The following is a 15,318-nucleotide window of genomic DNA, read 5'->3' as shown; positions in this document are numbered from 1 at the left end:
AATGATGAACATCAATGTACGTACGTACTCAGCGCCCATCGACAATGATTGATTGCCATCAAATCCGTTCAGTACTTTACGATGAGTTCGCTGCTCGCAAATTTAGGTATTTTTATATTTTCTCACCTTATAAAAAAGGTTTTCCTTCTCACCTTTAATAGAGATTCAAGATAACTAAGGTGATCGAGGAGAATAATCTGCATATACCATTTTAAGATAATTTGTTCAATTTCCAATGAGTTAAATAGGGACAAAGGTAATTAACCTAAAATAAAATAAAGTTATTTTTCAATAACATTATGGTGTTTATTTTTAAATTTTGATTTATCACGACCATTTTTTAATTATGCCACTAGTTCTATACCATTGTCAGCTTTAGTCTTGTATATAATCTTCCTTTAACTAACTGTAAATTTAAAATAATATTTAGCTTAAATGTATTATGCAACATATTCAGTTTTATTTTTTAATTTAAAAGATGCTTATGACATCTTTTACTTAACTACATTGTCTATGTGAAAACATTTATGGGAGACAAGTCAAAGCAAACAAAACTAATTAAGCAACCATCTGTCTTATCTTTCGCTTAAATATATCTTGCTTTAAAATCGTAAAATAAAATGTTTGTGATCCCTGTGAATTCTTTTAGATAACGAATGAGACTGCATTTGCGTGGGACGTATTGAAGTAAACTGATACTGTACTGAGGTTATTTCGAGGGGAAATATTACTTGGCTTTTTATTTTATCGCTATTGTTGAAATCTTAAAATGAAGAGATTCTTTCGCATACACGGGGAAGTCTGAAAGCTTTATTGTTTCGAATGAAAACAACGCCCACTCATTTTTAGTACTTTTGAATTGAAAGTATCAAGTTGTATTCTGTTATTTTTTCTCTTGATATGAAAAATAATAATCTACGCTTAATTTATCATAGTTTTATGATGGTGTTTTTGTGATATTAAGACGTACCATGCTGCACTGTTATATACAGTAATTATAATAGACTTAATTCGTTATATTCGGACAATAGTTAAAATACTTATAATCTCTCTAATATTTAAAATGCGAATGTTTAGATGAACGGGTGAAAGGATGTTTGTTAGAAGGTATTTCCAGATAAGCTAAACGGATCGATGTAATTTGATGTAGATGTAGAATATAGCCTGTAAAAACATACGGGCAGCTTATTAAGTTTTTCCTTTAATTCTGCTTGAACGAAGTTGCGGGAAAAATCTAATCAATCTATAAAAGATACTATGGCATAGTAAAGATAATTACTTTTATAGAGCAACGCATTATAGCTGTTCTCATTTTAAATGGTACAGTGTAGCAATAAAAATGTTTTTTTACAATGTATTTAGAGTGTCTGCGTTCATATCTTTTTATAATTTAAAATATGAATTATACTTTCCATTTTCACACAAGGGCTATAAAGTTATACGATGTTCCCAAGCTGACTGTGAACAATAAATTTAAACATAAATTTGGCGATATCACACCTACCTACAGTATAGCAGACAAATTATGACATTTATTAATCTAAAACATATTATTGTTTAACTTTATGATGCAAACTAGTGAGATATGTGGAGAAAAATTACCAACATAAAACAAACTATCAGTTTTTACAAACTTTATTTGTTGTGTGTTTGAAATTGTTAAATGCATCTTTATTTTCTCCTCTAGACTAGAGTTATTTAGTTATCGCATTACATCGTAGTTTTCATTTAAATATTATGACTAATTAAAAAGTCGGTTTTACATTTTTTTTTTTAATCAAAAATATTAGCAGATTTTTTTAAAATTACTAATATTTCTAGTACCATTCCAACTAAGCTCTAGGCTTGTGCTAGGTTCGAACTCCCGACCACGTGATAGGGGCTCCGCACCCTTAACCATTAGACTATTGGCGCTTTTATTAAATAGATATTAGAAAAGTACCATGGGGGCAAGGGTGGTAGACTTGGTCAATTAAAAAATGGAATAAATATGAAATAGACATAAACTACTTCAAAATACTTACATTGACTATTGATTCCCATAGATAACTCCTAAAGAACTTGTCAGTTGTACTTCATTCTCTGCCTATCAGCACTACCTTTGGACTAAAGAAAATATACTACCTGCTCTTCCAAGGAATCATCTATCAAGCAATATAGATTATCGGCTAGCAGCTCTAGCAGCTAATTTGAACAATACTGTTTTCTTGACTCTTTCTCAACAGTCTGTGTAGCTGGTTCTTTCTAATACTATCAATTTACGTATAAAATTATTATATTATTGTAACCCATATACCATGTAATTATTGTAAGTAAAATTCAATATAACACAAAGCATAGTATATAGTGCTGATGCATGATTACACAAACATTTTATTAAAAATACACTGAACAAAGTAACCACCAAAAATAATTTTAAAATGTGAGGTACAAAGGTGATTAGTAGAATGAAAATTCGTAACAGTAAAGAACTACAAGAGAGAAATGTGAATTCTTTCTTAGCAAAAAACAAAACTGTAATAAATCTAACATGAAAAATAATACTTCAGTACTCTCGTAATATATTAACTAGAAGCATTATTAAAAAAGCTTTGAAATGAAAGCTCTGAGGGACTAAGTTAATATTTACATAACTTATCAAAAGTGTGCGCATTGAGAGACATATATCAATTATATATTATATGTTGTACGTCTGTTTGTGTCAGAGACATAAATGAGCTGCAGATAACAAAAGTGAAAAGATTCATGTTTCATTAAAAAGTTTCAACTGTAACAAACAGTGTGCTCGTAACCTCACCTCGGCTTCAAGATAAAACGTTATTTATCTTTCATGACAATAAAGAAAGAGTTTTATGTTTAATTTTTAATCATTGGACAGCGTGTACTTACGAATATATATATTTAAATCTGCATAAAACATCAACATATTTGTTCAAATATTGACCACATAAATGCCTGAAAATGTATGATTTAATTTATTTTTTTTTACGTTTTATAAGCTAGCGCTTGACCACGATCCCACCTGGTGAAGTGGAGATTTGGTCGAAAGATGGTACGCGCTAGCTTAGTAAGTGCCTAATTCACTCTACTAATAGTTAATTCTACTTAATTCGAAAATTATTAAATTAAAAGCCTTATTTTTCATTCTAGTAAATTCTTTTATGTATCTACGGCTCTACGGTGGGACATTACAAGTATCTAGATCTAGTCCAAGAAAAGTAGTAGAAATAGTACTGAAATATTTCTTTAAAGCTCTGCATTTTGCTTGACCTTGACCTTTAAACAAAACGTTCAGTTCATATCGAACAATTTGGAATTTTCTAGCATAATACTGAAACAATATTTTCGTCGTCTTTTCTTCTAAATTTTCCTTATAAATTTAATTTAAACTTCATTATACCCGTTACTAAGGAACTCTAGTGAATGGAAATATTAAATTAGTTAACCTGTTATGAAACACTTATCAACAGTGGAAACAATGAATGAGACTTCCCTGGAAGGTTATTAAGGGAGGCTTTGTTTTCAGGAGCGATGACCTCGACTCCGCCGAGGCTGTAGAGTGAAGCAATGACGCGTCTTGCCGCCGCTTGCCTGTTTAGTCTTCATTTTCTTTCTTACATTATTGGTAAGTAAAATTGCTTTCTAACTCTTGAACATATGAATATCATCATTATTATAAGAAGATTAAAAACAATACATTTATATCCCTATACTGTTAATATAAATAATATAATCGAGAGATCCAACTATACTTAGGACGGCGTATGAAATGGCGCGAGAGATCAAAATTAAAATGGTCGGATTTAAGGTTATCACGCACTTGTTAACTCCTTGCACAACAGTAAATACATATGTAATTTTTAAAAAAGCTCTTATTTAAAATATTATTGCATGAATACGGAGGTCGTAGAATACGTAATAATTTATGCATTTTGAATGGAACTAGGGAACGGACAACAGATAAATAGGGATAATAAAATTAAATTTTAAAATTGCAATTACAAGACGTATTAAACAACTTAAAAACATATTTGTGGTACAATATGTACGTATAGCGTCACATTGGATTTATTCTGTGAGGATGCTATAGAGTTTAATAAATAAAAGAAAGAATTTTTGGACTGAATCAATAATATCGTGGCATGTGAATACGGTATTGTTAATTATTCGCAACGCCAAGTGTTAGTTTGCTAGAGTTCTCTTACTTAATTCCATCATTTGATTAATGTGTTACCGTATCTCAGCTAACCACATCTAAGAGACGAAACTGTGTAATAGATGGCTGGGGCTGCTCGTGTCAAGCGTCGAAACCAAATACATTTATTAAGGGCACTGTAAACACGTTAATTGCTATCTACAGGTCAGGGTTCAATTCCCGACATGTACCAAGGTATAATACTTTATCAATTTTAAAACACTTCGTAAATAGGACCACGTATATTGTCGAAAGATATAATCTGAGGATAATTTAGAATCACGTGCATAGTTCGCGTTCCTTTCGCTTATTCAGTTCGTACACGCATAGCGGATACATGTGAACGTTATAGATTTGCTTCGCCATCTTGAAAATCGCACTTTTCGTGCGATAATCCTGAAAAACAGGTTACATACAACGGATGATGGCGATAAAATAATTAATCTCAGCAAAGAGCGCTGTGTACAAACTTTAATAACACGATGTGGTTGTAAGTCGCTTAGCGACTATAATATCCGGGTTCCCCAGATTTACTTTGCCTTGTATATGTAAGATCTTAGCTGACCATCTTACAGTGGAAAAAAACGTGACTCGAACTACACATAACTGCAAAAAAATTCATACATGTGTATTCAATCGACCGATAGCCACTGGGCCAGCGTGGTTGACTTGCCTGGCCTCCTAACAGGGGTTAGATTGGCCCCCTCCGTGGTGATATGTATGCGCTGAAAACTGCTAAAGTAACTTATAAAAATTGATGTAACCATTTGCAGCTTTACAGGTTAGACGAAATAAATGACAAAGTAAAGAATTAATTCTCTTTTTACGTTGAAGCAAGTTGTAAAATTCACGCACTGAAGAGTTAAAGTTGCGAAATCATAATTTAAAATTCAACATTTAATCAAGCCCCGTCTGACAGACGGGATTTACGCCCCTATTGAGGACGTTTCATTTTCCATACCATTTCTTTCTCCTAGCCTTTGGACCATAACGAAATTAATTTTTAATTTAACCTTTGGTAATACCCCAATTTTTTTGCATTAAGGAAAATGTGCGTTAAAAGTTTTTAGTACAAAGATTTTTACTTTATACTTTTGCTTTTATCGTTTAGTCTTTATACACAAACCCGCACTTGGCCAGCGTGGTTGACTATGGCCTAATCACCCTTAACTTAGGGTAGGCTCCGAGCCCCTCGGTACATAGTGAGCTGATGATGCTTGCTTGCTTTATACATAAGTGTAAAGTAAAATTATACACTTGCTTACAAAACATTTTTACGTACATACCACAAATTAAGACTCGCATATTTTGTTTCCTTTAGTTTGTGATAGAATTTGCTTTCTGTGCATACTTTCCTTTCCGTCGATTAAAGGTAGGCAACGCATATGCAATTGCGTATGTCTATGGGTAACGGTCACTTCGCTATTTCAGCGATTTCAGGTGGCCGCTCGCTCGTTTGCCACCTAATAGAATAAAAAAAAGAAAATATTTTTTTCTTGAGCAGTATAAAGTGATGTAAAACTTTTATTTTAATCAACTCTACGCATTACAATGTCCACATATATTTATTGCCCCATCTAACAACTTACATAAACCCTTTACGAACAAGATCGTAACAAAGTCAATCTGGGTCAATCCAACCAAATAATAAAAGGACATCTCAAAATTTCCTTTGCTTTTTATATTTCTACTTAAACATGACTTAAATTTAGTTATATTTTTCGTAATATTACTTACAAAATTAAATATTTATTAATGATTCTTGTAATTATTTTTATTTGTCATCAGTATGCTATCAAGACAACAGTAACAACCGTCCTCGTGAACAAAGCACAGTATCTGAATCATCAAGAAGGTTTCGCGCGGAGTTCTTGGAGGATTGGCCTCATACACCCGGAGCGCCTTACTTCGACCCTAGCACTCCGGACAATGTGACCGGTTTAGTTGGACACCCAGTCACTCTGCTTTGTAAAGTGAAAAATTTGCAAAATCGCACTGTAAGTAAGATTTATAAATATTTATAGTTTCTCATCTTACTATCTTACTAACATTATAAATGCGATTGTTTGCATGTATGGATGGATGTTTAACAGAAGGTATCTCCAGAACGGCTGAAATTTGGCATATAAGTACAATCTAGTGTAGAAGAACACTAATTAAGTTTTTTTAATCACTAGTATTAATAATTAAAGAGCTTAAAATTTCATAGAAACGATTTAAACATAGTTTATTTATGGGTACAATAATATATTGAGTTAATTTGCTAAAATCGTGTTCTGTATTACTTTAGTATCTCCGAAAATAGTGATGTTATACATTAATTTTATCAGTGAAATTCTACGATTAAAATTAATACGCATAATTAGCATCAATTTGCATTGTTTCAAATTATACAGGATGATTTTCCAGATCTTAAACAAGATATTAATAAGTAAATAGCTTAGTTATTATGTTTCGCTATTATTTTTGTTACGGCGATGAATATTTAAAGTACATTAAAGTGTTTACATGTTACATACGTGTAACGAAATTATTTCGTTCTCTTCACGCTTCGAAGTCACGACGGAACATAACGACACTTCTTGTTCAATCTTTGGCTTTACGCATTAAAAGTTTAGGCGGTGCCATTTTCAAAGCGTAACGGCTTCTCAACATCAACGTTATCGTCTTATATTGTTTATTTCTTTGGGTTCACGAAATATTTTAGATGATGCGAAAAGTTTACTTGAGTTTCTCGGAAGAAAATTCAGGTTTTTTCACTTTATAATTTAAAGTATAAATAATGCTATTTACTTAATATACAACTACAACTATATTGTTATATAGTTTCTGACTATTCTCTATTTATAAATCTATAATTTCTATAATTATTTTTTTACTAATCGACTGATAAGAGAATTTTTGTTTATTGTGGGCAGTATCTTAACAACTCCCTTCATCTCTTTTTGTTTTTAGGGTTCCGTACCTGATAGGAAAAAAACGAAACCATTATAGGATCACTTTTTATCATAAGTAGAAAACGCAATCTTATTTCAATGTTACACATTGCTAGATACAATATTGACATGTTAAACTTTCCACACAAACCTCAGTTGCAATCTAAATACAAGTCTAAACAAATATTAGTCCCAATACAGATTCTAATCCAATGCTATCTGTTTGTTATTGCAAATCTCTATCGGTATGCAAGTCTGAGTACGATTTCAGTATTTATTTCACTATAGGAATATAACATTGAATTCAATATTTTAATGTGCGCATAATAAACTCTTTTCTAAGCTCTTCAATTATTAATTACTAGCTGGCACCCACGACTCTGTCCGCGCGGAATAAAAAAAAAACTCATTAGTAGCCTTAATGTTCTTCCAGGCTAGCTACATGATAAATTTTAGTGAGATCTATCTGTGAGAGTCGTTCTGGGTATACTTTTTAACAAATATACATCCATCCATTCATACATGCAAATATTCGAATTTTTAATATTAGTAAGCTACAGTTAATGAAGTGGAAATGAAGTTTACTGTAAGCTATTCAAATGCCTTTTTCGTTTGTTTTAAATTTTAAAATACTAAAAGGTTAATACAATATACTAATGTTACTTGAATATAGTTTAGTTTTTTGTCAAATGAACTCACATATCAAATGGACAACATTTGTTGAGCATGACACGACAGTAAATTGTTGTGAAATGATAGTTTGAAATGTCCGATGTCCGCGTCACATACAAAATCAAATATCTGGAACGCGCACACAACTGCGGTGGACTCGTAAAAGTTGTAAAACACAATTTACGGCTTCGGTCTACAGAGAATTCCAGTACATGTTAGTATTTTGATGTCCCACTTTTCTACAACTTTTTATAATAGCTTTCATATATCTCTGGAAATGAAACGAATCGTATTTTATTTTATGTTTAAAAATAAATAGTGAAAGCATATTTGCGATACAAACACATACATTCACGCTAACTCGCACTTGAAAGAATTTCAATGGGAATGTTATGTACTTCAAGTATATAGAATGACAGTTCCATGACAACTCGAAACTTATCCAATGTTGTGACACATTTAAAAGCCGACACCCCTTTTGCAGTTGCTTGCTCCTTTTGGAACGACATGCAGAAATTCAGGCGCGTTCCCTTTAAAAAAAAATAACATTATTTAGTGTCTTTAAACCTTGTGTCATTTTACATTAGGTATCATGGGTACGTCATCGCGATATCCATTTGTTAACGGTGGGTCGCTACACGTACACCTCCGACCAACGGTTCGAGGCGCAACACAAGCCGCGCTCCGAAGAGTGGGCGCTGAGGATACGCAGCCCGCAGCGGCGCGACTCCGGACAATACGAATGTCAGATATCAACTACGCCGCCCATCGGACACGCTGTATATCTCAAAATTGTTGGTAAGGTTATTAATTTGTTAAAGTTAGTTAAAAAGATTTACAGAATTGTTAACAGGGATGAAACTATCACAGTTAAGCTAGAAAAATGTAACTTCTAGGTTAAATATACGGAAAGAACTTAAAAAGCGTAAGAAATCCGAGTGACTGACAATAACCGTAAGAAACTCTACGCTTCCTTTATGCGAAAAGACGCCTAACATTAAAACAAGATCCAGCTCAAACACACACACATTCCTGCAAAAACATTGCACTCGCGTCCCTCGGACAAAAATATATTATTCAACATATTCTATAGACATAAACATAGTTAAATGTTAGTTTATTCGATAAATATATTCCACTTTTACGTACTCTGTTATCACTTCTCGCAGTGACATCGTTAAAAGGTCGTAAGATTAACGATAACGCGAAGTGACAGTTTGTCTGCCTATTTCTATTATTAAAATTCCACTATCTTCAGTTATTTCTTTTTCACGAACTCGTTTTTATAGGTCGTACATAACGAGTCGTGGTTGCCCTTTGAATAATGCAATTATTTTGTAAACTATAAAAGCGGAGCTTTGTAACTTGCTCGTTGAAATTCGTGTAGCGAATTTTCATACTGATACATATCCAGTAGCGATCGCAATCGCAATCGCGCGACTATCACATAAATGAGGGTCGTACGCGACTAGTCGTATAATAGAACCCAATTAGAATCACATGATTTAAACAGCGGTATTTTTGAAATTAGCCTATTATTAAAATTAATCTTCGATAGAGGCACTCTTTGTATTGTCTTTGTTACATATCTTGATTTATGCAATAGAAATGACAATTTACAAATCCAAAGGAAGCCGATTATGGACGGTGCGCTTTTGGCAAGCGAAAGCGTGAAGCGGCTTTGCACTTTATATGTACCAGTGTCACAAAATACTTTAGGCTTAACCTATTTTGAGATAAAGTGGTATGAATCCTAGCATAAAGCTGTGCGGATGAAGGAACCTTTGATTTCTAGCCAACACTTTTGAAAAATGTTTGGGTATATTTTAAACAGATTTTATTTTCAAATAAGACGTGGTTTTTAATAAAATTGTAAGCACTGTGCTCATTACTATATAGCAGTTGTTGGTTTTTAATAAGTGCATGTACATGTGTATCAAAAATTTAAAATTTGTTGCAGAACCAGAAACTGAAATTTTGGGTGGATCGGACCTGTTTATCTATGCTGGTTCTACGATCAACTTAACTTGTATCGTCCGACATACACCGGAACCGCCGAACACAATAAATTGGACTCATAGAGGAAAGGTTATAAAAACAAATAATAATTATTTTGAAGAACTTTAGTTAAGTTTACAATTACAAAACAAATACATACTTATGTTTGGACGAAGTTTCCTCAAAAAACAACAACAAAACTGAAACAAAAGAGAGTTGGCACGTCTCCATAGAGCTATTTGCAGACCGTCTTCCATAGCTTATTTTATTACTCAAGTTTGAAAAATTTAAATTTATTTTTTAATTAATAGTGCCTTAAACATACATAGAAATTAGGTATGCAATTGTCGTAAACTCATGTACGTCCTTACCGAAAGACGCGAGACTACCCTAAGTCAAAAAAAACTTTTTTATGCAGACAATAAACTTTGATTCAACACGAGGCGGCATCTCGCTGGTGACAGAGAAAGGTTTCCACAGCAGCAGTCGGTTACTGATCCAGTCGGCGCGGACGTCCGACGCGGGCTCGTATCAATGCGTGCCCGACAACGCGTTGTCAGCAACCGCTAGAGTACATGTTTTAACTGGTTAGTATTATGTTATATACAGACTATATACGCTGAAGCTTTATGTATCCTTTCAGAGAAGAAACAACCGATATTAATAATTGCATTTCAACGTAAATCCGAAAGTCGTCCTAGGCTTCCTGCATAGCTCCATTATTATCTTTACTAAGGTGTCCTCTCCTATTAAAAGTGGTATATTATACTTTTCAAACAGCACCACGGTACATATTCAGAGTTACAGCTAATGAAATAACATACTGACTTGGTTCCAAAGAATGCTTGGATTCTAAGAATAAGTATGAGTATTCTTAGTCGACGGAGAATAACAGGAGTCTTATTTCCAGTTTCATATGCAAAAACATATCCTTTATTATTCTCAACTCATATAAATTCTCTGTACTTCGTAACAATAAAGGAGACTCGTTAAGATCTCTCAAACGCAAACTATACATCTGTGGAACTTATTAAAATTGCAGGAGAGACGCCAGCTGCGATGCAAGGCGGAGCACAATGGATAAGCAATGGCGTTCCCAAAATAGTTTTTATTGCTAATATCATAATACATTTGTATGCATACGTTAATTAAAGAACCAACAGTAAGTTTTATAATTAAGGAAATCTTGAATACCGCAGAATCTCGTTGTGAATATTAGGCCGAACTTTATAATCGATCGCAAACTATTTTGATAATTTAACAGTGGTAGAGCCCGCTTTGACATCTTCGCCGTGAAATACGATGACCACACAGAAGACAGGCGTGAAGTGGAAGCAATTCCGCGTACAGTCTGATGAGTGTGCGTCTCGGAGGCCTAATTTAGTCCTCTTTCCCTTTCCATCCTTCTTTTCTTATAAGGAAAGGATGAGAAGTGGAAGTGGACTTTCGGGATGAGAGGATGCTTGGAGAGGGAAAATATTTTCTTTCTGTGCATCCTCTCCTCCGTCGATTAAAGATAGGCAACGCATATGTAATTGCGTATGTCTATGGGCTACGGTCACTTTGGTATTTCAGCGATTTCAGGTGGAAGTTTGCTCGTTTGCCACCTTATGATATAAAAATCTAGCTAAGTCATCAAAGCAAATAAAATAATCTTCAGATTGAACTTAACGATCGATTATGGAGTTCGGCTGCTTATATAAGGTTACCTTCAAATGTACATATGTATAATATATTTAAACATGTTTCGTGATTTCGTTTAAATGTTTCTGTGCCAAAGATGCACGGAGTTATATCCTTAGTCAGGGTACAAATTAATAAAATATTCTATTACTGTAAGTATATCGATAATTCGAAACAAACATTAATTCAATTGTTGTATAAAATATTGTAGTCAGGAACTTTTAAGAAAATAATAGTTTAATTAGTTTTAAATTATGTTAAATATAATAAAGATGATTTAATACTTGGTCGTTTCATTTATTTTTTAGCGTTAATCTAAAAACATAAACCTATTTTAAGTTCTTTATAATAAAAGCAGAGATTGGTTGTAAATAATCTGTGGTAGAAACCAGTACAAACAAATATGGGAAGTGGATTTGACGGAGGACGGGACGCATAGTAAGCAACAATATTCTCTAAGTGTGCGTCCTCTCCTCCATCGATTAAAGGTAGACAACGCATCTGCAATTGCGGATGTCTGTGGACAGCGGTCACATCACTATTTTGGCAAAACCAGGAGCTGCCTGCTCGTTTGCCAGATAATAATGTAAAAAAAAACAAATTTCATATCATTAACTACGTCGTTAAAATTAGTGTCTAATGACGTTGTATTTCGTTTCATGCCTTAAGTAGTACTGTATTGCAGATTTATTTTACTAAATATATATTACTAACTTTAGCCCGCAACTCCATCCACGCGGAATTAATAAAAAACTATATTAGTAGCCAATGTGCTCTTCCAGACTATGTTCTACATTTATGCTACATTTCAGCGGAATCTGTTGAGTAATTCTGGAAATACCTTCAAACAAACATCAATCCATCCTTCCATTCAAACATTCACATTTATAATATTAGTAAGATAGTATGATTATATCAACATATTGTAGACTTCATAAGTAACCATTAAAACGGTAGTAGTACCCAATTAAACTAAAATTTTCAAGTCAAGTCAACCTCGCGTCAAGTCAAAGTCAACCGAATCGATTAGATTGAAAACAAGAAGATTGGATATGTCAAGAGCATTGTCTGTATGTTGGCGGAATGCTGCGATACGGAGACGTGTCACGTAACAAGTCTGTAGAGTACAGTAGCTATTACAACTCCAAATTAAACTTCACACGTAAGTCAGAATAAATTATTTAAATTATACTAAAATTTATGACAATCACAGTTTAGGTGAAAAATTGAATTTAAATCTGAATCACCAATAGCGTAATAATGAAGGAAAAAAGTTATCGAGAACCATATTCCTAAAACCTAAAGTCTAAGCTAAAGTTACATTAAAAAAAAATATAATCTGCAAAATTCAAATATTAAAATAAAATTCTTTATACCACAGTTTTAAACAATTTAAAATAAATATTTCTGACGAGAACAGAGACAAATTCAGAGGCTAAGACTAGTTCACGACACCTAGATTCAGCTATACGATATCTATGATTGCTCCAGTGGGATATAAATTGGCTGTAAAGTTGGAAGCTATGCTCTTAGCGGCCCCATTGTACAAACTGATTTGATCGATAGTTCTAAAACGTCGGCCAAACTTTTTATGGCATCGTTTGCTTTGACTTTACAACAATTCGAAGAAATCATTGTACAAGATGGGCTAAAAAAAAGATCGAGATTGTGCTTTTAACTCGATATATAGTTTTTATTATAGTCATTCGTATATCAACACTTACGGAGAACTTTTTTTTGCGAATAATAGAATAAACTATAACAATCTATAAAATGTGTCTAATGGATGACGCTATCTTTTTAGCTGGCTAGGCTTGTCATAAGACAATATTATTAAAATAACATAGGAAATGTCAAGATAACTTATCAATTACTGGGCAAAGACAGGAAATAATACAACTTCAGTATAATATGATTTAAAGTAAGTTCAAAAGGGATATCGGAAAGTCCGCTTAACGACTCTAATGCGGATAAGATACTTTTAAAGGTAAAGACAACTTAAGAAGTCTGAACCGACTGTTTGTTATCTGAACCGACGGCCAAATAGGCTCTGACGGATTTGGCGATTACGAGCTCGTCTTAAAACCCGAGCCTGCTTATTTTTTTATATAAAATTGTTAGTTTATTATCTGAAATACCTTATTAGTTCGATGACCTGAAATCTTATGTTTGGTCAAGGGATTAATCAGAAATAAAATAAACATAAAATTATATTTTTTTCTGCATTTTCCATCATATTCCAAAATTCAATAATACCTGCATATATAACGTATGAATAATGTTAACGCTTCAAATGTTCTTATGCATTTTGCGAAAATAATTATTTAAGTATTATAATAACAGAGTAATTCTGGTATATTGGAGTAGTTTGCTAAGAATGCACTTTACGATATACGCAAGGATTATAAACTCCTAAATGGATTGTGCATTGGAGTGAATAACGAAATCTACTCTGTATGCAACGTATTCGACAACTCCATTTGAGAGGATTTACAAATAGATATCGCAATAATGAAGTGTTTAATTGTTTTTCTCAATACGTGAACAGCTTTATTTTTCAAGTATACATTTTTTAATCGTGTAAATTACATGTTAAATTTGCTTGTTTGAAACAAGCCTTAATTGTCTATTTTCCTTGATGTTATTTTTCATGCTTATCAACATATTAAAAAAACAACTCGTAATTTAAAAAAATGCTTATCATGTTATCAAAACTTAATAGAAAATAAGCAATACCTAATATAATTTCATGTACAAAGTTATAATTAAAATAGACAAAAACCATGAAATAAAACATTTTCGCGAATCATTATTTGCATAAAAAATAGTACTGCTGCTTCATATTCGTGACTAGTACCCATTTAAAGTGTATATTTAAGAATTAACTATCGCGTCATAAATATTTTACAGTGTGAGACTAAAATTGTATAATAACAATGGTAGAGCCCGCTTTAACATCTTCGCACGAATTGGCCCGGCTCGCCCGGTGAAATACCACGACCACACAGAAGACAGGCGTGAAGTGGAAGCAATTCCGCGTTTCGTTTGATGAGTTTGCGTCCCGGAGGCCTAATTTAGTTCCCTTCGCACCCTTTTTCTTATAAGGAAAGGATGGGAACTGGAAATGGACTTTCCGGATGAGAGGATGCAAGGAAAGGGAAGATATTTTATTTCTGTGCATCCTCTCCTCCGTCGATTTAAGGTAGGCAACGCATATGCAAATGCGTTCGTCTATGGGCAACGGTCACTTCGCTATTTCAGCGATTTCAGGTAGCCGCTAGGTCGTTTGCCACCTTTTGATATAAAAAAAATTCGAAACATTGCTCAGATATAGTTGAAAATACATAGGATTTTTTTTATTATTATAATACAATGAACTATGCGTCTCTAAAATATTTGTAGAGTACATTTTAACATAATATTTATTTTTAACTACGAAGAAATTAGATTATTTACTTTGAATTAAATATTTTAAAACTAAATAGTTACCAGAGGAGGGGTTTGTGTTTTAAACTAATTAACTTAACCAAATACAAAAAAAAAAATAATTACTTTGAAAACAATTTCTTTCACCATAACAAGCGTTTGTAAAACCAATATTATAATTGTTGAAAAGGTTTTCAGAGTTGGATTCAAGCCAAATGTGCCCTATTTTCCATTACAAATCAAGGTTACTCCTTGTTCCAGAACACATAATATGCTCAATTTCAATAGCAAACCGTGATAAGGGCAAGGCATTAGGAATGTGAAAAAAATTACACACATCTTTTCATAGATTAGATTAGATTAGATTAGATTAGATTAGATTAGATTAGATTAGATTAGATTAGATTA

The 15,318-nt window shown here is 33.0% G+C and overlaps 1 protein-coding gene across 1 annotated transcript; it reads left to right on the top strand.

The window, feature by feature from the left end:
* The first annotated feature begins 3,536 nt into the window (after positions 1-3,536).
* On the top strand, positions 3,537-11,099 carry LOC106124865 (lachesin). The gene is made up of 6 exons (XM_013321872.1): positions 3,537-3,625; positions 5,984-6,192; positions 8,391-8,601; positions 9,764-9,891; positions 10,220-10,388; positions 10,844-11,099. Exons 1-6 carry the CDS (start codon positions 3,568-3,570, stop codon positions 10,951-10,953), a joined length of 885 nt encoding a protein of 294 aa, XP_013177326.1. The 5' UTR covers positions 3,537-3,567; the 3' UTR covers positions 10,954-11,099.
* Positions 11,100-15,318: the final 4,219 nt, after the last annotated feature.

The sequence above is a fragment of the Papilio xuthus genome, unplaced genomic scaffold (genome assembly GCF_000836235.2).
Source record: "Papilio xuthus unplaced genomic scaffold, Pxut_1.1 DF828952.1, whole genome shotgun sequence".
Classification (NCBI taxonomy): domain Eukaryota; kingdom Metazoa; phylum Arthropoda; class Insecta; order Lepidoptera; family Papilionidae; genus Papilio; species Papilio xuthus.
The sequence above is the reverse complement of the archived record's forward strand: the minus strand, read 5'-3'. Positions and strand labels throughout refer to the sequence as shown.

Excerpts from the sequence above, each read along its gene's own strand:
- LOC106124865 (XM_013321872.1), top strand. The coding sequence starts at position 3,568 with ATGACGCGTCTTGCCGCCGCTTGCCTGTTTAGTCTTCATTTTCTTTCT. Across the intron at positions 6,193-8,390 it reads AAAATTTGCAAAATCGCACT|GTATCATGGGTACGTCATCG; the intron begins GTAAGTAAGATT and ends ATTTTACATTAG. Across the intron at positions 10,389-10,843 it reads TAGAGTACATGTTTTAACTG|GAGAGACGCCAGCTGCGATG; the intron begins GTTAGTATTATG and ends TTAAAATTGCAG.